The 23374-nt window shown below is 47.1% G+C and overlaps 1 protein-coding gene across 2 annotated transcripts in view; it reads left to right on the forward strand.

Annotated features, from left to right (window-relative positions):
- Positions 1–23374, forward strand: part of Timp (Tissue inhibitor of metalloproteases) — an 81526-nt gene that overhangs the window by 17506 nt on the left and 40646 nt on the right. The window contains exons 1-2 of one of the 2 annotated variants that reach the window (XM_071691746.1): positions 3139–3335; positions 6705–6831. In XM_071691746.1, the coding sequence (XP_071547847.1) occupies positions 6711–6831 (121 nt within the window). In that variant the 5' untranslated portion in view covers positions 3139–3335; positions 6705–6710. Of the gene's footprint in view, positions 1–3138; positions 3336–6704; positions 6832–23374 lie in introns of those variants that run through there. The other variant, XM_071691745.1, reaches the window with a different exon arrangement.

Below are 23374 nucleotides of genomic sequence, written 5' to 3' on the forward strand. Positions count from 1 at the left end.
AGGGGCAGCGTCACCGGTGTCGGCAGGGAAAAGGACTGCTGGGGCTTGTGTGGTCGCCGAGTGTTTCACGATCATGTTGCACCGAAGACTCGGATGTTTACGTCGTGACTCGCTGTGAGGAAACACCCATGACGTTTGGAGCATTGGAGGAGGCAGCAGCGACAGAGCTGATGGTGTCCCATGGTGGTGAGAGGAGGAGTGACAGATCGGAGGAACCCCGTGAGAAACGCTTATGAAGATCTCGATGTAGACAGAAGTCTTATCGGTTTCAAGGGAGTGTTGGAAGTGAGGAAGGCATGCGTCACCAATGGCTTGTGTCGCAACGTGATGTTACGAATACCCGAGGATGTGTTGAGAGGCTGGCTGGCTGGGTGGGTGGGGGTTGTAGAGGATGCGTTACGTCATCGGTCACAGAAATACAGTATTATGAAGCGTAACTCAATAGGCGCAAGTAGGTGTGATGACGTTATCCACTGACATAGCCTCGCTTGCTTGAGGGTTGTTCCGTCTTGTTCAAGGGTCGTTCCGTCTTGTTCAAGGGTCGAACCGTCTTGTTCAAGGGTCGTTCCGTCTTGTTCAAGGGTCGTACCGTCGTGTTCAAGGGTCGAACCGTCGTGTTCAAGGGTCGTACCGTCGTGTTCAAGGGTCGTACCGTCGTGTTCAAGGGTCGAACCGTCGTGTTCAAGGGTCGTACCGTCGTGTTCAAGGGTCGTACCGTCGTGCTCAGGGGGTCGTACCGTCTCGTTGAAGATGATAATTATTGCAGTTCCAATGCCACAGGTCTGCAGTAGACGCCTATGTAAACCAGGCAACTGTGCCCTTTGCAAAGATCTCTCTTGATTCTGAGCTGGCTGGTGTCGTGGGCAGCATGGTGGTGTGAATGGTCTTGTGGCACCAGACTCTGAAACCTCGAAACACAGGTTCGATCCTCCCAGATGAAGGTCAATGCTATGTGGCCGCCTTGACTTATGTCTTCTTCGCCCATCTGTGTTTTGGGGTAAAGGTAGGCTTCACTTACTTCAATAGCAGTTTGATTCATTGTGAAACAGATATAATTTTTTTCTTCAGCGAGGGCTGGTAATTTGGTTGTTGTGTCGTGATCGTTCGGTTTTTTTGGTTAGGTCAATGATCATTACATCAGGTATTGAGGAAATATAGATTCTATGGTAATCATAGTAGCACGTAATAAGGCTCATCACCCAGGCGATGGTAGTGTATGTAAATCACTTATTTGTATAAGCATTACACACACGGGAGTAGTGTACCAAGATAGGGCTAACCCACAAGGTTATTAATAACGTTGCCTTAAGGTTATTAATGTCATAAGCCTTGATAGCATCCATCACGGATCGGTCGATCGGTGGTTATAATTATCGGAAGCCCCACAGTGGAAATTATCAGGCCATTACCGCGCGCTGATGATGATAATTATCTCGCATCACACATGAGGGTAAAGGGCGTCACATCCACTGGTCCTGTGTGGTACAGTAAGGAAGTGGCAGTGTGGTACAGTAAGGAAGTGGCAGTGTGGTACAGTAAGGAAGTGGCAGTGTGGTACAGTAAGGAAGTGGCAGTGTGGTACAGTAAGGAAGTGGCAGTGTGGTACAGTAAGGAAGTGGCAGTGTGGTACAGTAAGGAAGTGGCTGTGTGGTACAGTAAGGAAGTGGCAGTGTGGTACAGTAAGGAAGTGGCAGTGTGGTACAGTAAGGAAGTGGCAGTGTGGTACAGTAAGGAAGTGGCAGTGTGGTACAGACATTATTATAGGTTTCTCACACATCTCACGGTGTATAACACGTCACTATTGGGGAAGGATACGCCACTAATTATGCTCGAGGTCCTTTAATTATCTTCGGGTGGTCAGCGGAGCCGTCAAGTTATACTAGTTGTACCTTAATTTTTGAACTGATCACACGCTTTTTGATAGAAAATGTGAACTGCTAAATGAACTTCAATCAGTTCAAGGTACTCTAAAGGACTTGATTGTTTCAAAGTAACTGTAAATGGTAGGGAGAGGATATATATATATATATATATATATATATATATATATATATATATATATATATATATATATATATATATATATATATATATATATATATATATATATATATAATCCCTGGGGATAGGGGAGAAAGAATACTTCCCACGTATTCCCTGCGTGTCGTAGAAGGCGACTAAAAGGGTAGGGAGCGGGGGGCTGGAAATCCTCCCCTCTCGTTTTTTTTTTTTTAATTTTCCAAATGAAGGAACAGAGAACGAGGCCAGGTGAGGCTATTCCCTCAGAAGCCCAGTCCTCTGTTCTTAACGCTACCTTGCTAACGCGGGAAATGGCGAATAGTTTGAAAGAAAAAGAAAGAAATATATATATATATATATATATATATATATATATATATATATATATATATATATATATATATATATATATATATATATATATGTTACCCTGTCTGAATGTTGAATTCAAGTTTTTTATCGTGTGTCGTTTAGGGATCTTTATTAAGTAAGTCGATATTGTGTATGTAATATATATTTTTTATGCCTTGCGATTTGATCTCTTGATTAACGCGAGGCGAGAAGTCGGTACGACCCCTGAGCACAACTGCACAAGCCTTGGCTATGATGGCCTGACCTTTGACCTGCCCTTGAAAGGGGTCACGTCACATACCCATCAATACCCAAGATGGTCGTGCTCACCATTCATCCCGTCGGGATCAACGCTCATATGGTCGTCGTACTCAGGGGGATATAGAGACGGGAGACCCAGGCTCACGATTGCCCTTTGGCCAAGCAAATTTCCTAGGACGAGATACAAGCGTCTCGCATCTGATTCATTACAAGTGGCAGTGAATAAATTAGCCATTCAGCAACGGATGACGAAATGCAGTAGTGTATGACACAGAATACATTAACCGTTCATGAATATGTGTGTGTGTGTGTGTGTGTGTGTGTGTTAGGATGGCCATGTGGTGGCAAAGACACTGACTGTATGTTGGTGGTGAGAGGACGTCAGCCATACAACGAAGTCCGGTGGAATGATAATGATAACCAAAGTTGAATTCACCAGCGACGATGTGGGATGAGGTGGCGGAGGGAGGGAGGGAGAGGACTGGTGGCGCTGCCGCCGCTCTGATGGGGCCACAGCTCAGTCTGTTGTGAGACGCGAGCGTGGCAGGACGCAACCTCCCAACTCCCGAGTGTTCCTTTCCTCCCCCACACGTTGTTCCGCTCCTTAGTGATTCCTTGACCCACGTTGCCGTGTTAAAAGCAGCGTGTCATCTAGTGACACGGGGTTGTTACGAAGGGCCTCCTTTTCCACCCGTCTGAACAAGGTGATTTGATGCATTAGGTTGTTTGCTCAAGGAGTTTGTGGTGCACCAGTTCTGCAATGTTTTCGGGAAGGACATGATTGTTCCCGTGACACTAGAGACTAAGTGGGCGGGTAGGCAGCCGCGTCTGTCATTGCTGTTTATTGAAATATATGACAAAACTTTTTGCTGTGTTTACGGCGGTGATGTACAGCTCAGTAAACAAATGGGACGTTACGCTAAGATGCTGTAATTGCAAGGATTGTAAGGATTTTGTGGAGAGGGGAAAAAAAAAAAGGATTGAAGATTATAAGATTAACTGGCACGTAGTGGTTAGGAAAGATAACTTGGTAAATGATGTTTATGGTGTGGTGGTGAACACGAACATCATCCATCTACAGGACTTGACCTGGATCAACTCAGCTTTGGGAATTGCAGTTAACTCTTTGTGGTGTAAATAAGAATCGTACACACAAATGCTGGGGTGATTGAGAGTGGAGAATGACATCTCTGTGTCGTATGACAGTATGGCAGCCATCTGTCACCGCTCGGGAAAACATGGAAAGAATTTGAGTTAATCACTAGGCTAGTGTGAGACATCCTGACACAGGCGCCTTATATATTGATCACCAGATTTATTATACTAGACTTCGTGAGGCTGTGATTCTGTGTCATACTATAAATATAGGAAGGAATGTATGATATATCCTGTCTGTATATGCTTTTTATCTCCATGCACCACGTTATGTCGACGATGGTATGAATTTTCCTATAATATTTTTAGTCGACACACGACGGTTGGAGACCCATCATTCCAGGAATATCTGGTATGATTCTTTACTCGCATTCAAATATTTTGGTCGAAATTTTAGGAATTTGATGATCTAGTTGTCATTAAGTGTATTTAACTCCCGGCTGATTCATCGCGTCTCACATTTTACCCTTCACTTGAAGGCATGTGGCCTTGTTTTGGCTTTTTATTTTGTTTTTGTTTAAATAATGATATTAACGTGAGCACCTGCTATTTCTGTATGGCGGTCTTACCAGCAGACGCCACAACTAGGAAGGAAAGGCTTTCCTCCCAGCACCACCGCTGAGGTGCGGCTCAACGTATGTACTGACGACCACTTGATGGCAGAGAAAAAAAAGTCAGTCATGGTGAATGGAGAGAAATTTCAAGAGCCCACAGAAGATTGAATATGTTTCGCTATTCACGAATATCATTAACGTATTGACGGATGTATTAAAGATTATTATGGAGACATTTTCAGCTAGGTGTGAGATAACAGTTAAAGAATTCTAAGCAATACATTCGTCAGTAGTCGTAAGATAATATGTGATATGATATGTATTTTGTGACTTAGATTGAATTACTATTGAATATTGTTTTTTACGCTGTAGTTTATGATTATAGAATATGATCTTAATTGCTTCCTTTAATGAGGCATAAATTCGTACCTGTTTGGCAATGTGGTAACAGCCATCACCTCGAGTGCTGTGGACTAATGATGTTTACATCTTTGTTAATAAGGGAAGATGGGAACATTTTAGAATAAGAGTTTGGTAGAAACGTTCCTCGTGAAGCCTTACGATACATTTGTGGGGGTAATAAAGCTGTTTGGTAAGTCGTTATATACACAGTTCTGAGATCATTAAACTCCAGTCCAGTCTAGTCTAACCCGTCGCGTGTGTCTTAAGTTATTCGTGGAGGTGGTGTAGTTTAGAAAGGTAACAAGATATAAGTGCTGGGTGCTGACGGCCATGTACCAATTATCCTTGTAAAGTTCTCCTGGTGTTTGTTATGTTTGGAGGCACAGTATTGAGGGGGTTGCAGGTTCCCATTTTATTTGCTGCGGGATTTTGCGTGTGGTAAGTAGCCCACCGAATTCATGAAAAGACAACCGTTGTGGACGGAAGCGAACCTCCCCCTGAGGCAAACCATCCCGAACTGAACATAGCGTTGGTTAACACGGAAGGGTCTCGTCACTTGTTTATTGTGGTATGGTACGATCAAATAATATGGAACAGTAGTTTTAACCCCCCATTTTTTTTCTACATCTCATGGACCGTCTTTTGAGAAAGATACAACTTAGCATCTGTATTTTGATTAGTTGTACGTCCATAGAATCGTGAGGGGTGGACCAGACTGTAACCTGCAGCCCTCGTGTGTGGTGAACATTTTGACCTGTTGTTGTCCATACACTCGGTGGTTGTATATGATGTTATTGGCCAAGATACTACTTGTATCGTCTCTCTCTCTCTCTCTCTCTCTCTCTCTCTCTCTCTCTCTCTCTCTCTCTCTCTCTCTCTCTCTCACTCACTCACTCACACACACACACACATACACAGTAATGTGGTTTTCTGATGTCTTAAGTTAGGGGTTACGTTTCTTGCATTATGTCAGGTTTGACTTTACCTTCCCTATCTGATGTAGCGATGATAGTGTGTGTAGTGATGATGGTGTATCTACACTGTAATAGTGGTATGAACGGTGGTGATGAGTTTTGTGCGTGTTCTGGTCATGATGAGGTGGTTGTTGGTGGGTGTTGTATGCAGTGTTGGTGGTGGTGGTGGTGTCCAGGCGTGAAGGGGAGGCGGCAGTGCCCTGTGATCTCCATAACCAGTTCACTGTCATCACGGCCATCCCCAACAACAGTGATATTGTTGGGGCGCACTGCCTAATGTGTTGATGATAGGGAGGTGTGACTCTCTCTCTCTCTCTCTCTCTCTCTCTCTCTCTCTCTCTCTCTCTCTCTCTCTCTCTCTCTCTCTCTCTCTCCCTCCCTCCAACTCTCCCACGAGGAGGTTGTAGAAGTGTGTGTGTGTGTGTGTGTGTGTGTGGCAGAGCAGGAGAAGTGTATCTCTCCCCGTCTCTTACCCTCTTCATCTGTCTCTCTTCCTGTGATAATGTAGCGTGTTGGGCGTCGGCTCTGATGGGTGATGGGGGTCTGTCACCCATCATGTGATGGTGATGGGTTGGCCATGGGTCCATTTATCATCTTTCTCGCTCAAGCTGGAGGTGATGCTGGAGAGTGGTGCCCTTATGCGCTGTTTCCAAGGGCTTGTTTCTATCCCCTTTGCACGTTAGGGGTTTCTATGACTCATAACTCTAATTCCAGGGGCTAGTTTATTATTTTTTTCTATCCATTCAGCACGCTGGATTTTTTTTAGACTATTTTATGGAGTCTCTTAGGCATTGTCTGTCTCCCTCTGTCTCTCACTGGAGACACTAGGCTTGAGACTTGATGTTACTGGGTGTCCGGAGGAGAGAAAGGTGCAGGGGGCAGTCTTCTAACCCCCCTCCCGTTGCACGAGGGACTTAATTTCTAATATTGTAGTTAACCTCGTTATCTCGGAAGCAATTACTTCAGTCTCTCCGTCTCTCTGCCGCAGGAGGAGATGGGGTGGGTGTGGAGTGTGGCGGTGGTTGCGGTGGTGGGGATGATGCTGCTCCCCTCAGCTGCTCCTTGTTCCTGTCTCTTGTGGCACCCACAGCAACACGTCTGCAAGGCCGACTTTGGTAAGTACCCACACAGCGGCCTCGTGCGCTGGTATACACCCTCCCCCACGAGGGGCAAGTCCCACAACACATTTGGTAAGTACTACCAACACAGTACCAACGTGTGTTGGTGAGAATGACAACCGTGTTGTACTGCCAGTTGCCACAACCTCTGGTACGTGATGTGATGGTAATTACTACAACCAGTTTTGTTTGACTGTTCTCACAACTTTCATAGTAATGTTATGATTACCAAATATTACTTTATGTTATAGTTTTGTTATATATATATATATATATATATATATATATATATATATATATATATATATATATATATATATTATTTTCATTTGTGTCTTGAGAATTTCATGATTCCTATAAGACTTGTAATGTTGGTTTATCTGCTTTGTGCATTCCCATTAGCGATTGGTTCTGTTTGACCCTTATATGTGTTACAGGTGTGTGTGTGTGTGTGTGTGTGTAGTGGTAGCGTATCTCTCTGGTGTGTACACGCAGTTCTGAGGAGCTGAGGGTGTTTTGTAGGGTCAGGTCAGGTCGCGGGAGATCTGCAGGAAGGTCACGACCTCTCTCTCTCTCTCTCTCTCTCTCTCTCTCTCTCTCTCTCTCTCTCTCTCGCCACAGCATTGTGGATGGCCTACCGGAGAGAGAGAGAGAGAGAGAGAGAGAGAGAGAGAGAGAGAGAGAGAGAGAGTAATAGGGACAGGAGGTAAAAAAATACAAAGGTGAATTTAGAGGGGAACATATATATATATATATATATATATATATATATATATATATATATATATATATATATATATGTTATATATGTTCGGTAATGGCCGAAGAGTTTACACTGCTACCAGCTACAAGGCAGCGGGAGCCGGGCCTCGGTCCACGCCCACAGGCACCTAATTCCGTGTGAGTCACCAACTTGTTTCCTGCTTGCATTGTGGTGGTGTTGGTGGTACAGCGAGGACCCGCGCTCGGTACTCCTCCAGTTAAGGTCTGGCGGGATATGGATCTAACCCCCCCCACCCCTCTCCCTCAATCCCCCAGTTACCCCCAACCCCCTTTGTGGGAGACATCCCACCCACTTGGGAGGTGGTGGTACTCTGCTTAGATATCCCACATCGTTTGGGATGTGTCCCCTCTGGGGGTTTACCCCCGAGGTAAACCATCCTGTGCGAAATGTTTGGGGATGTTACCCCCAGATACCCGCTCTGTGTGGGATGTTACCCCCAGATACCCACTCTGTGTGGGATGTTACCCCCAGATACCCACTCTGTGTGGGATGTTACCCCCAGATACCCACTCTGTGTGGGATGTTACCCCCAGATACCCACTCTGTGTGGGATGTTACCCCCAGATACCACTCTGTGTGGGATGTTACCCCCAGATACCCACTCTGTGTGGGATGTTACCCCATAGATACCCACTCTGTGTGGGATGTTACCCCATATATACCCACTCTGTGTGGGATGTTACACCCCCTTAGATACCCACTCTGTGTGGGATGTATCCCTGCAACTTCACCGTCTGAGATTTACCTCGTACATTCCCCACCCTGCGCAGGAAGTACTCCCAGATCACATCCTTGTGTAGCATTGACCATAGGTTCCAGTGTGGGATGTTCTCACACGAACCAGTGTCTGGTATATCCCATATGGTCCCAGAGCCCATGTAAACCATAGATCGGACGTTGGCTAAGGTCCCAAATGGTCCCAGATCTTATATAGTAGCGCGTTCCACCCGTTGCGAGGGGCCAGTATGGTCGGAAATCCTGTTGGTTTGCTGATCGAAATCGGTTAGAAATACCGCCTTTTTTTTTCTCTTTTGCTTGTTTGTTGGTTTGTGGATGTGTTTATTCCCGTCGAAGGCTCTAGCCAGGGGACATGCGAGGGTCTGGCCTAAAATGATTCTTAAGAGGAGTTGGGGAAGCTAAAAGGGATTCTCAAGAGAGAGAGAGAGAGAGAGAGAGAGAGAGAGAGAGAGAGAGAGAGAGAGAGAGAGAGAGAGAAGACTTCTGAACGTGGGATGCGAACCTGTATTTAAGGAAAGGTCTGCCGGAGGAGGAGAGCTCCAAAGCTTAGCGGTGTCGGGAAGGATGCAGAAGACATGGCCAGTGCCCACGAACCCCTGAGCGGCTGACGACGACCACACAGCAATCATGTGACGCTGTGGCTTGGCCAGTATGACGTGGTCTAGGTAATGGGGGGCACACAAGCAGCCAGCTCTCGTGATCAGAAACCGAAGTAATATTCGTGAAATAGGGAGAGAGAGAGAGAGAACGCAAGACTCCGGCGGTGGGGTAAACACTTCAGGTTTCGCTGGTTGTTTTGAACGAGTTGTTACCGTCCGCTTTACTTTGTGGTCCCATACGTGAAGTTGCTTCAGCTGTGCCCAGGTCCATTTGTATACTTTCACCCCCCCCTCCACCCCGCCCAGTAGTGTTGTTCCCACGGCAGTAATTAAGTTCCCACGGCAGCAATTTAATATTTTTGATCGAGGGTTAATTAGGTCACTTCCTGCGTAATGTCAGCCCCACCTTCTAACGAGGCCGCTTGTAGTTCAGGACCAATTATGGTGAATTACGTTGAATTGCCTTTGGATTATCCTCCGTAAATGCTGTGTTGAGTAATGATACGTTTTCCAGTATTATCTCGGGCTGCTTTGGCCTTTACTGGGAAGCTGAGATGATTGAAGCAAACATAAAGGAAAGTAGCAAATATCATGGAAGAGATTATTTATTCATGTAGTTAATCATTTATTTTCATTCATTTATTTTGGTGTGTGTGTGTGTGTGTGTGTGTGTGTGTGTAGAAAGATTACTCACAAATACGTGTACATAAAACATTCCTTTCTGTCGCCCGGCAGTCTGCTCATTTGCATATAATTAATCATGGTTGACTAAAGATAAGTTGTACACACACACACACACACACACACACACACACGTACACATTATACCTTGTATGACAGAGAGAGACAGATGGTGGTGTGTTGAGGGCCTTATTAACTCACTGTGGACGATGCGCGATAGTACGACGGTTTGAGGACGACCCTTGAACACGACGGAACGACTCATGAGCACGGTAGCGCCAGCCGACCGCACGAGCCTTGAGTACCACGACGGAACGACCCAATTGGTCTGGTTGTGTGGTGATTTTGAGTGGGTTGACCCCAAAAAGGGCCATTTAGGTTAAAAGGTCAAATCATTGTATCCAAGGGGGGTTCGAACCCTCGTGATCAAAAGGGTTGTAATAGCATCCCACAATCCCGGGATAATCCCAGCGTTGCCGGGATAATCCCAGATAAAGTGACTGTTATGGAACGCTTGGGTCGGAACTCACCTCTTTCAGAACTTCTTTTCGTCAGCCTCCGTTTCGAGGTGTGACCTGCAGAAGTGGACGCCGAACTCTTGACCCCACGTCGTCCACCTCCCCCAGCCAGGGGTCATGGGGTCAGTATAGGAGGCTGGGGTGCGACAGGAGGAGAGGGTGAGGGAGGGTGTGATGGAAGCCCCCCCCCCTCCTCCTCCTCCCCTCGTGTCAGCCATGTTGATGTTTTTGTCAAGGGTAACATTTCAGAGAAGGTTTGCCGCGTCCCAAAGCCTCTCTCTCTCTCTCTCTCTCTCTCTCTCTCTCTCTCTCTCTCTCTCTCTCTCTCTCTCTCTCTCTCTCGCTGGGTCGTCATGAGACGGCGCAGTCATGACCCGAACCAGTGGGCGGAGGGTCATGCAGAGGGAGGGGCGAGTGGCGGCTGGTCAGGGAAGAGTGTGGTGGATGTGGTGTGAGATGCGTGTCTGATGTAGTGAGGATGGCCGATACCAAATCCTATTTGTATTTTGTCATTTATTTTGACTCGATGTTGTCTCGCGATGGTGCCTGGTCGCCAGGTTTGCCTTGTTGTACTTGGCGTTAATTAACTGTTTCCCGAGGTTTCCACCGTGGTGATGAAGGAGCCACGTTTGACCATCAAGAAGAAACGGATTCCTATATTTTGTTTGTGTTTATGTTTTGTTGATTCAGGTTGACACGTGTGTGTGTGTGTGTGTGTGTGTGTGTGTGTGTGTGTGTGTGTGAGCTGTGGTTTGACCGTCCCTGTTATGAGTACTACTCCTCTGTGTGTGTGTGTGTGTGTGTGTGTGTGTGTGTGTGTGTGTGTGTGTGTGTGTCAGACTCGGGTGTTGAAGGACCCCCTTTTCCATCTTCGTCCACCACCACAGTACAGATAGATAGTGACTCGTTTTATCAGCTCTCTCTCTCTCTCTCTCTCTCTCTCTCTCTCTCTCTCTCTCTCTCTCTCTCTCTCTGTTATCGTACCGTTATCAGCGGCTGCTTCATTATGCACGACAGGGTCGTCCATCATGAGGACGGTGGTTTGCTGCAGGGGGTGACCCAGGTCACCGTGGGTCCTCGTCAGGCCCTCCAGTGGTCAGGTAACGTCAACAGACGTTGTTACGTTGTTCGTTCATCACACATCAACTTTAGTCTTGTTATACAGCTGATACACGAGGTACAGGATGTGGATACACTCTCTTGTATTTCATGGTTCGTTAACGTGAACACTATTAAGTGTGGCGTGTCTTGCCTGCTCACTCCAGGTGTACAGTGTTTGCTCTGTACCAGCCTTGTGGCACAGCTGTCCACAGGTATATATATATATATATATATATATATATATATATATATATATATATATATATATATATGTTTACCAAATGGCGTCTTAGCTTCGTCTCTTCGATGTATATCAACTGACCAAATATTTCTCTCTTGTGTCTCCCCTGATGATGTGATTATTACACGAAAGTGCACTTGGGAACTTATCGTATTTCATTTTCCCCGTGGACTCATAGGAATATATATATATATATATATATATATATATATATATATATATATATATATAATTGGTTGTCACCAGGTTTTTAGCACACGTGGTGGTGTTTGGGTTGGTTAACCCACTGCATTATCAGGCGACGTGATCAGAGCCCGTTGCCTTCTGCAAGCCGGCCATCAGACCCCGGAGGAAAGATAATGTCAACAAGCCACACGGGTCTTCTGCTGCTGTAGCGGTTAAACTTAGCGATAAAGCGGACGCTCTTTTTGGTTGGCTCTCCGCTGCCCTAGAGAGGGCAGTTAAGGCGTCAGCGTCGCCAGTTTATCCTGCGTGGAATGTACAGTCTCTTTTAGGGCATTACTCAGCGCAGATAGACCACGAAGATGTATATTATTTCCCGAGTTTATATAACGATACAGCGGTCTGTCGCACTCTCTGCCCCCCCCCCCCCCTTTTTTTTGTGGTTTTTTTTTTTAAGGATTTGTTCATTTTTATGGTGACATTTGGTTATAGGCAACTGTTCTCTGCACCTTCGGACTGCTGGGCTGCAGGACGACCCCAGTCGTACGTGTTGTTGTGTACTGAAGGGACACACACACACACACACACACACACACACACACACACACACGTACGCACGCACGCCTGCGAGGCAGAAAGAAAACACGAGCCTGGGCCAGGGAGGGTAACTTGACAGCCATTGAATAGAGAGAGAGGGGTTGAAGGGCAGCTCCTCAGAGCAAACTAACCCGCACTTGTCTGGTGATAAAGGCCATAAGTCCGCGTCACTGGAGACACGGGAGGACCTATAGAAAGGCCCACTGCTGCATGTTTGGGCTGGACGTGGCCGCCCTTATATAGATAGGGCTGGGATTAGTCTTGGTTAGGGCTAGGGGTCACTTGCTGGACCTGCGGCGAACACAGAGAGAGAGAGAGAGAGAGAGAGAGAGAGAGAGAGAGAGAGAGAGAGAGAGAGAGAGTACAGGATTCGGTCTCGCTCTGTTAGAAAAGTTCAAACTTGATGAGACATGGGAAAGAGAGACGTGAGCACTTGGTCGTACTCGTAGTGGTGATTGTGATAGTAGTTGTTAAAAATAAGCGGATGGTGATAAGCGACTTGGTTAATCATCAGAAACCAACACTTATAGATATGCAAAAGAGTCATAGACAGTGTAGAAGGGACGGAGTTAAACAGACGCTCTTTATACAGACACCGAGGTGGCTGTGTTCTGGTTATTGACGATGGTTGAGATGGGACTGTTTCGTACTGCGAGTCAGGGTCGGGGGATCTCTGGTGAGAGGAGGTGACGTTGATGAGGACGGTGCTGTAGTTTCTCCCCTGACTGAGGGTTGAGGTCCAGGTGTGGAGACAGTCGGGAGGACCAGTGTGTTGAGCGCCTTTTGATAGGTGTTGTAAGATTGGCTTAGGGTGTGATCTTGTATACCCACCTCTGCACCTTCTCTAGCATCCCCCTGTTTGGTGTGTGGTGGGGGAGGAGCAGTCAGGGGAGGGAGGCGTGGGTGAGTGAGTGTTAGGGGAGGAATGAAAGTTGTGTGGATGATCTTGAGTGCAGGTGGAGGGAGTCCAAGTGTCTTGAGTCTACGGAGAATGTAGAGACGATGACACCTGGAGGATCTGATGATGATGGTGCTGACCTGCTCCTTCCAGCTTTAGTTTATTGTCCAGAGTGACACCTGGAGGGGACTGGGGCCTAGTGAGACAGTATGAGGGGGGTGGGACAGGGCTGGAAGCTTGGTTTGAACATACGAGGCGAGATGTTGGCTCGGGTTGGGGGGGAGAATGTTACAAAAAGTTAAGAACTTGCCGATGTGTGCCTGCATCTGTCGTCAGTTCGGGCCTCGGCCGCTGGGGGCGGGCCAAGCCTCTGACCTAACCTAGCTTAGCCTTGCATAGCTCAGCCTAGCTTAGCCTAGCTTAGCTTAGCTTAGCTTAGCTACCATATCTCACGTATACAAGTGGAGGAAAATCTCACATGAATTAACCATAAGATTAGATACAGTAACAGATAATGGTGTGTATTTCTGCTGTAGTTAGATAAATCTGAATACAGATATACAGTAGGAAGATACGTCATTAAATACATAAATACAGCGTTGTGTTCGAGGTGGATGGAATAGCGAAGTGACTGACGTTGACCCACGTGTACGTGAGGGAGGAACCTGGGCCCAGGGAGGTGGAATTTGAGAGCCACCGTAATCGTGGCTTATGAAGGTGTATTATTATTATTCCCTGGGAAGCTGGACGAGTCAGGCTGCGGTATATATAATATTTCCTTGGCGCTGCCCGGGGAATGTGGTGTGTGTGTGTGTGTGTGTGGGAGAGAGTAGTGCCAAGTGCCAGGTATGTTAATGGTGGTCGTATGTTGTTGGATGCCCGCTGACCGCTCACAACACCTGCCATAGTGTGGACCGAGATGAAGGCAGTGTTGTGAGAGAGGTTATATTTTTAGTTTCATTCAAATGGCTGAAATGGTTTAACTTGGGGGGGGGGGGGGGGTCATGGGAGGGGGAGGGAGTGTCTCATGGGAGGGGGAAGGTGTGGGGGGGGGGGAGTGTTTCCATGGCTGTGTGTACAGTTCTGGACTCAAAGGGTTGATGGTCATGTATATCACGGGTTCCCTCCCACGTGGTGTAGCGGTTAGCGATCCTGAGTGTGACACATTCACGGGCCGCCGCCCGCCCGCCCAGGGTCGAGCATGGCATAGGTTCGAGTCCTAGTTGCGGCAGTCGGTCCACAGTCAACCCAGGTGTTCATCCACCCCCTAGAGGGATGGCCTTGATCCGGGTCTCAACTGATCGTACCGTCGCAATTAACGTAAAGAAAGATACTTTTTCCTGATACCAGTAATTCATTACCCCCACTTTGAGTAATTACCTTCAGTATTGAGTTACTCCATTGGATTATATTACTCACCCCTTCCACGATGAGTAACGGGGTGTTGTTTGACTCACTGCTTGCCAGGTGAATGTCTTGACTCACTGTTTATATAGAGACACATCATCTGGGCCAGTCGTGTGGGTCGACCTCACGACCCCGGGTGGTGTGGGGGTGACCTCACGACCCCGGGTGGTGTGGGGGTGACCTCACGACCCCGGGTGGTGTGGGGGTGACCTCACGACCCCGGGTGGTGTGGGGGTGACCTCACGACCCCAGTGGTGTGGGGGTGACCTCACGACCCCGGGTGGTGTGGGGGTGACCTCACGACCCCAGTGGTGTGGGGGTGACCTCACGACCCCAGTGGTGTGGGGGTGACCTCACGACCCCGGGTGGTGTGGGGGTGACCTCACGACCCCAGTGGTGTGGGGGTGACCTCACGACCCCAGTCGTGTGGGGGTGACCTCACGACCCCGGGTGGTGTGGGGGTAACCTCACGACCCCAGTGGTGTGGGGGTGACCTCACGACCCCAGTGGTGTGGGGGTGACCTCACGACCCCAGTGGTGTGGGTCGACCTCACGACCCCGGGTGGTGTGGGGGTAACCTCACGACCCCAGTGGTGTGGGGGTGACCTCACGACCCCGGGTGGTGTGGGGGTGACCTCACAACATCGCTCGTTCGTCCATCAAGTGGTGTGGGGTGACCCCAAAACATGGTTTGCGTATTCAGCAGTCATTTGTTTGAGGAGGAGGGAGAGGGGGTTGTTGCATGGGTGGAGGCGGGTGGAAGGGGGAGGGGTTGTTGCATGGGTGGAGGCGGGTTGTGGAGGAGGGGATTGTGGGCAAATTCGTGGGGCGCGGCTCACACTGTGTGTGTGTGTGCGCGTGTGTGTTTGTGTCTTGCCTCACCATCGTCACCATAACCCTTCATCATCGCCATCAGCATTGTCATCATCATCATATCTCTCTCTCTCTCTCTCTCTCTCTCTCTCTCTCTCTCTCTCTCTCTCTCTCTCTCTCTCTCTCTCTCTCTCTCTCCGGGAGTCAGCAGGCACCGTCAGCACGACCTACCTAACCCCCCCCCCCCCCCCACACACACTCACTGTCAGTGGTTTGTGTCAGGGATTCCTTCTCTTCCCCCCCCCCCCCCCCCCCCCCGACCCTCTCCGTCCCCCCCCCCCCCGCACTCCCTCCCGTCACACACACCCAGGGGGGGACCCCACCCACCTACCACCACCTGGCCAAAAATAACCCTTACCTCACCCTGTCATAGGGTCCTGAATACCACACAAGGATAACCCCCTCCTCCCCCCCCTCCCTACCGGGGGTTAAGCCCTTGTTGGCCGTATTGAGAATTCCGGCTGCGTGCTTTTGGCCTCTCTTCAGTCATGTGTGCAATTATGCTCCAGGTTCAGCGCGTTAATGGAGCATTATATACCGACGCTACCTCGGGGTCACCAGAGAGACGTGATGCCTGATATATAGACTCCATGTGAGGCTGGGCCTCGGCAGAATGGGGGATTAATGGTCGTTAATGGGGACGAGGTGGCGGCGGTGATGGTGGTTGGCTGTTGAAGAGGGAGCGGTGGTTTACTGGAGAGAGAGAGAGAGAGAGAGAGAGAGAGAGAGAGAGAGAGAGAGAGAGAGAGAGAGAGAGAGAGAGAGAGAGAGAGAGAGGTTTAGCAAGGGCAGCTGTGCAGGTGGGAATGCCATAGAGAGAAAAAAAAAATGTATACTTGAAGAGCTTAGCGTAAAAGGGGATTTCGGTATAAACATGGATATAGAAAATGGGAGGCGGGAATGCAGTATAAGAACATGATGCGCCAGATGGTTGAAGGTCCTGCAGTGTGCACAGGTCTGCACCACACAGCCACATGCCAAACCTTACATACACAAGTAAGGCCACAAGTAAGGTATAATATATATATATATATATATATATATATATATATATATATATATATATATATATATATATATTATACTTTGTCGCTGTCTCCCGCGTTAGCGAGGTAGCGCAAGGTAACAAACGAAAGAATGGCCCAGCCCACCCACGTACACACACACACACACACACACACACACACACACACACACACACACATATATATATATATATATATATATATATATATATATATATATATATATATATATATATATATATATATATTCGTTTTTGAGTAGAATCTTGGCAGCAACGAAGTTATTTCTCATTTGGAACATATGTGTGGCAGATGTATTGTCTCCACCATGTCATGTGCTGTATGGATACTGTACCGAGTGATATGAATGCAGAGAGTGTGAATGAAAAGTTCTCGATGTGAGTGAAGAGTTTGCCCAGGGGAATGAACTCTTTCCTGATGGGAATGAAGTGGTTATGTGATCGAATTTAAGATCACAGTGATTTGAAGGAGGCTACGAGTCCATAGGCACTGAGGATGTGTAGGATTGTGGGTCCGGTCAAAAGGTACGTCATTGTATTCAAGGGTCTCGTACCGTCGTGCTCAAGGGTCGTACCGTCGTGCTCAAGGGTTGTACCGTCGTGCTCAAGGGTCGCACCGTCGTGCTCAAGGGTCGCACCGTCGTGCTCAAGGATCGTACCGTCGTGCTCAAGGATCGCACCGTCGTGCTCAAGGGTCGTACCGTCGTGCTCAAGGGTCGCACCGTCGTGCTCAAGGGTCGTACCATCGTGCTCAAGGATCGTACCGTCGTGCTCAAGGATCGTACCGTCGTGCTCAAGGGTCGCACCGTCGTGCTCAAGGGTCGTACCGTCGTGCTCAAGGGTCGTACCGTCGTGCTCAAGGGCTGTACCGTCGTGATCAAGGGTCGTGTACCGTCGTGTTCAAGGGTAGTACCGTCGTACTAAGGGTCGTACCGTCGTGTTCTGGGGGTTAATGAGAGACGCGCCTGACTGCCATTAAATTCGAATTACATAAGTACCAGAATCTCGCTTCAGGCTCTGTGAATATCGACCATTCATCATGTCCGGTAATTACATCACCGTACATATTTTTTCATCCCATATCCTGTTGAGTAATTGGGTCGTTATTATTGGCCATTTGGTCGTTGAGGGAATGACGTGAATTATACACAGCGAAGGAAGAGGATGACGTATTGGTAACAGACGAGGAGGAGGAGGAGGAAGAAGACGATAGACAGGATGGAAGATGGAAAGTCGCTCCGTCGGACGAAGATAGTGGATCCCTGTGTGACGTCAGCCAATAGGGATTCGAACCCCGGGTGGTCAGGACTGAGTCACCACCTGGTGGGGGGGGGGGGTAAATACCGGTAGTTGGGAGGCACTGCAGTGATATGGTAATTATGGGGCGGGGTCGACAGATGGCGGCGAGGGTTAGCTGTGGTGGTGAGAAGCGCACAAGACTTGTGTGTGTGTGTGTGTTGGAGGCTTTATATGAGCGTTAGCTGTGGGTGATGAGGTTCGTGTTAGTTGTAGCTGTAGGTGGTGAGGTTCGTGTTAGTTATAGCTGTGGGTGGTGACGTTCGTATTAATGGCAGACGAAATTGATTGTGGCGTTATTATTGATGCCGGCTTGAAGTGACGGAGGCCTTTAAAATGTTAGCTGTGGTGATGCGGGTCATCATAGCGGTGTTAGCTGTGGTGATGCGGGTCATCGTAGCGGTGTTAGCTGTGGTGATGCGGTGGGTGTTAGCTGTGGTGGTGGTGGTGGAGACTCCGCTGGTGTCAGCCACAGTCCTGACCGCTATGGTGCCCGTCCGAGGCACCGCCACATATCACCTTGCAGGATGTAAACAAACCCGCCTCGTCAGCTGTTCGAGTGAGTGGTCCACGGTTCGAGCCCCGCCCTCCCGCCTCTGGCCGGCGCTGACTGACGCTTTCAGGGGATTGTGCCATCCCAGTTGTGGGACGTCAGCATCGGCTGACGACGCTTGCTGACGCCCGGTTAGTGTGGTTAAGGTCCACTAGGACAGGGGTAACGGGGTACGTCGTAGCGATGTCATGCCTCCCCCCAGGTTGCTCTACCGGGGTCGTAGGTAACCCGGTTGATTTACCGGGGTCAGGTGTACCGGGGTCAGGTGTACCGTAGTCAGGTGTACCACGGTGGAGGGTCGGATCCACCTTGCTTTAAGGATCGTACCTTCTTGCTTAGATATTGCTCTCTCTCTCTCTCTCTCTCTCTCTCTCTCTCTCTCTCTCTCTCTCTCTCTCTCTCTCTCTCTCTATATATATATATATATATATATATATATATATATATATATATATTTTTTTTTTTTTTTTTCATACTATTCGCTATTTCCCGCGATAGCGAGGTAGCGTTAAGAACAGAGGACTGGGCCTTTGAGGGAATATCCTCACCTGGACCTCTTCTCTGTTCCTTCTTTTGGAAAAAAAAAAAAAAAAAAAAAATATATATATATATATATATATATATATATATATATATATATATATATATATATTCCTATGAGTCCACGGGGAAAATGAAACGAAAAGTTCCCAAGTGCACTTTCGTGTAATAATCACATCATCAGGGGAGACACAAGAGAGAAATGTAACAGTCAGTTGATATTCATCGAAGAGACGAAGCTAGGACGCCATTTGGTAAACATGTGTAAACATGTTTCATTTTCCCCGTGGACTCATAGGAATATATATATATATATATATATATATATATATATATATATATATATATATATATATATATATATATATATATATATATATATATATGTATGTATATATATATATATATATATATATATATATATATATATATATATATATATATATATATATATATATATATATATATATATGTATGTATATATATATATATATATATATATATATATATATATATATATATATATATATATATATATATATATATATATATATATGTATGTATATATATATATATATATATATATATATATATATATATATATATATATATATATATATATATATATATGTATGTATATATATATATATATATATATATATATATATATATATATATATCCTCCCAATTGTATTTTTTAATTCAAGATAAACTTGGTCAAGATATATGACCTTTTTTTATCATTATTTGTTGAATTTAGTGGGAGGAAAATTCCTTTGTTTTTGTATGCACAAAGGACGCTTTGATAGCGCCCAACCCCCGTGACGTCACAACAAGGAAATCGCATCTTATATGCGAGTTGTGTATTTACACTTGCATTCGTAGCCAATGCGAGGGCATTGTTTGCAGATAGTGCAGAGGTACGTACGTAGATCAGCTGTTTGGCCCTTATCCTCTTTTTTTCTTCAAGGAATGCAAGTGTCAACAGTGCAGTTGTAAACAATGAGAAGTTGTCAACCCGCGTGTCATACGGCATCCCGTCCCTCCGTCCTCCCCCGCCATTCATGTTTTGGCTCCGTCCACGCGGGTGGGTTGGGAACGCTTCGGCCTGAATGAGGGGGGAAGGTATCCCACACGGGAGAGAAAATGGGGGTGAGGCTGAAGAATGAAGGGGTGTGACGTCAGGGGGGGTTGGTCACAGACCCGGTTGGGCATGTCTCGTGTCAGGTTATTGGTAGAATAAGACGTTTTCAGAAAATTGTAAATTACAGACATGTAGATAACATTTGACATGTAAATTACATATATGTTTGAATTGTGCCTCACGACTACAGACACAGCCAGGCTGGCCCAGGTCGTATAGAACGCTACAAGTACACACCCACATCCCATCCTCGCCATTGTGAATATTTTTGTATTACATTTAATGTCTGTTGTAAAGATTGTTCTGCGCCGCCCTCCCTCCTCCTGTATAGTCACAATCTATTTATTAATTTTTTTTTGTCATCTGTATATTTTCATTCTCTTGTGCTTCATGTTCTGTCCATTTACCGTTAGATGGTACTTATGTTTTTTATGTTGAATGCCGAGTTAAAGGGGTCAAGAAATAAAAAGAGGAAAGATATTCTGAGAATATTATGGGCAAAGTCAGGGAAGATATAAGAAGGTGGAGTTGCAGAACTTTAGCAGTGTAGGGTAAGAAACAGACGTCACAACATTTGAGTTGCCGACGACCACACAGTAATCATGTGACGATGTGGCTTGTCCACTGTTACGCGATCTAGCTCATGGTGGCGGGGGGGCGCACAGGCAGCCAGCACTCGGGAGACCAGGACCCGGGGTAATAACTATGGAACTGGGAAGTGAACCTTGATTGCGACTGAGAGCAAGTGGGTCCAAGCCTTGATGACGTGGATTACTCTGGACTGTGTGGATGTGGAGGTAGCGCCTCACCACACGTGAGGTGGAGGTGCTCCATACATGGACAAATACAGACGCACATACACATGTATACAGAGCCCATTGCGTCGAGGTCCGTAACCTCCAGTCTCCTTGAACTTCCTGGAGGGCCACTGGTGTGTGTGTGTGTGTGTGTGTGTGTGTGTGTGTGTGTGTGTGTGTGTGTGTGTGTGTGTGTGTGTGTGCTTGCAGGCAAGCCACAGGATCACTCTACACTCCCCCCCCCTTCCCTCCCAGTACACCCCCCACATCCTTGCTTTACCAGCGCCACGATACACAGTCACTTCTTTCATACAGCCAGAACACTTAACTGTCTTCATGTATAGCTCACACCTGTGTGTGTGTGTGTATCTTTACTCTCTCTCTCTCTCTCTCTCTCTCTCTCTCTCTCTCTCTCTCTCTCTCTCTCTCTCTCTCACACACACACACACACACACACACACACACACACACACACGTATGACCTGTCATAATCCTCATAATAAAGATAATTAGAAGAATAACGTTACCCTAATTATATTTGTTTACTAATACACAAAACATTTATTTCCCACCGTGTGTCTGTATTAGGTAGGACATCGTGCGAAAATGCCTGACTGTATTCTATGCCACGCTGTACCCATGTCTTGGCTACAGTAAACATCACTGTAGCTCAGTATTTACAAACGCATGCCACTGTGAGTTAGTGTTACCAAGGCCTACACGGTGTGGCCGGGGTGACTGTAAAAGTGTAAAATTGTAAAAGTGTAAATGTATGACATTACGTAAGACGGGAGACACTGCGTAGCGTCTGGCCTTGCCAGGGCGGCGTCACACCGCGCCCCGGGCGTCCGTAAGGTGGTGACTTGGTTCCTATAGTGTTTATGACTTAGTGTGATTAACTGACGCGTGTTTGGCTTTTCAACGTTTGCTGGGGGTGGTTTGAGGCGTGGGGGGAGGGGTGGTTGATGGGAGGGGGGTGTTGTGGAAGGTGGGGGGGTTGTGGAGGGAGGGGAAGGAGGAGTTACACCTCGTAACGACCGTACCAAGCTGGCTCCCTCCTCCCCAAGGTCACCCTCCGTGATCTGCTCAGCAGGAGGCCTCCTGTGGGTGCCACATTCCCCTCCACACCCCCACACACACACACACACGTACACCATCCTCCGGGGGGGACATCGCCGTGCCGCCCAGCATGACCCATCTATCTCCACCTCTTCAGGATAGATGTCATGTTCTCAGACGATAATGACAGGGTGGAAATTGTCCATCTTGAAGGCATAAAAGCCTCACTTGTGTACAAGATGGTCCATTGATTATTATCTGTCGGTGATGAAAGGTTGAGCATTCTCTTAAGATGGTTTGAATTGAGGCTTCTTCTGCCCGGACGATGTGGTGAAAGAGAGCTTTCTCGATGGCGAAAGTCGTGCGATCTATTTCAACCTGGGTCTATCAGTATGGTAATAGACAGTCAGTCATCATTCTCGATGGTAGTAGGTTAGAGAATCAGTTTCGGCGGTGATGGGTTAGTGTTGGTGGTGATGGTGGTGATGGGATAGTGTAGGTGGTGATGGGTTAGTGTAGGTGGTGATGGTGGTGATGGGTTAGTGTAGATGGTGATGTTGGTGATGGGATAGTGTAGGTGTAGTGGTGTTTATGGGTTAGTGTAGGTGGTGATGGGTTAAGGCATGTGTGTGTGTAGGGCCACACGGTTTTGTGATGAGTAATGTAACCTGTTTGTTTGTTCCTGGCCATGTTAGCAGTACCCGTAACAGCTGCCAGTATACAGGGCCTAACGAGTGGAGGTTTACAGAGCCTAGCTGTATCATACAGGTGGTCGTATACAGGATCTAAGTGTACCCTACAGTGGCAGTGTACGAAGCCTGACTGTTCTATACAAGACGATGTATACAGGACTACATGTATCCTGTAAGTGGTTGTATACATATTCCAGACTGTCTGTTCCGTTTGAATGCTAGATAGTATGTATACCCTGGACTGTACCGTACTGGTATACATGTGATGTAGACCCTACTGGGCAAGTGTGACGTCATGAGACGCCACACTTGTTAGTCAAGTTATTGTTGACATTTATCTTCCGGTGGGGGGGAGGGGGGGGGGGTAGTAAGGTCGGCCACCTTGCTTCTCCTCCTCCGATCGTCCACCTCAGAACACCACTAGATAATGTAACACAGCTCCACCTCAGAACACCACTAGATAATGTAACACAGCTCCACCTCAGAACACCACTAGATAATGTAACACAGCTCCACCTCAGAACACCACTAGATAATGTAACACAGCTCCACCTCAGAACACCACTAGATAATGTAACACAGCTCCACCTCAGAACACCACTAGATAATGTAACACAGCTCCACCTCAGAACACCACTAGATAATGTAACACAGCTCCACCTCAGAACACCACTAGATAATGTAACACAGCTCCACCTCAGAACACCACTAGATAATGTAACACAGCTCCACCTCAGAACACCACTAGATAATGTAACACAGCTCCACCTCAGAACACCACTAGATAATGTAAC

This window comes from Panulirus ornatus, chromosome 51, assembly GCF_036320965.1.
Source record: "Panulirus ornatus isolate Po-2019 chromosome 51, ASM3632096v1, whole genome shotgun sequence".
In the NCBI taxonomy this organism is placed as follows: Eukaryota; Metazoa; Arthropoda; class Malacostraca; order Decapoda; family Palinuridae; genus Panulirus; species Panulirus ornatus.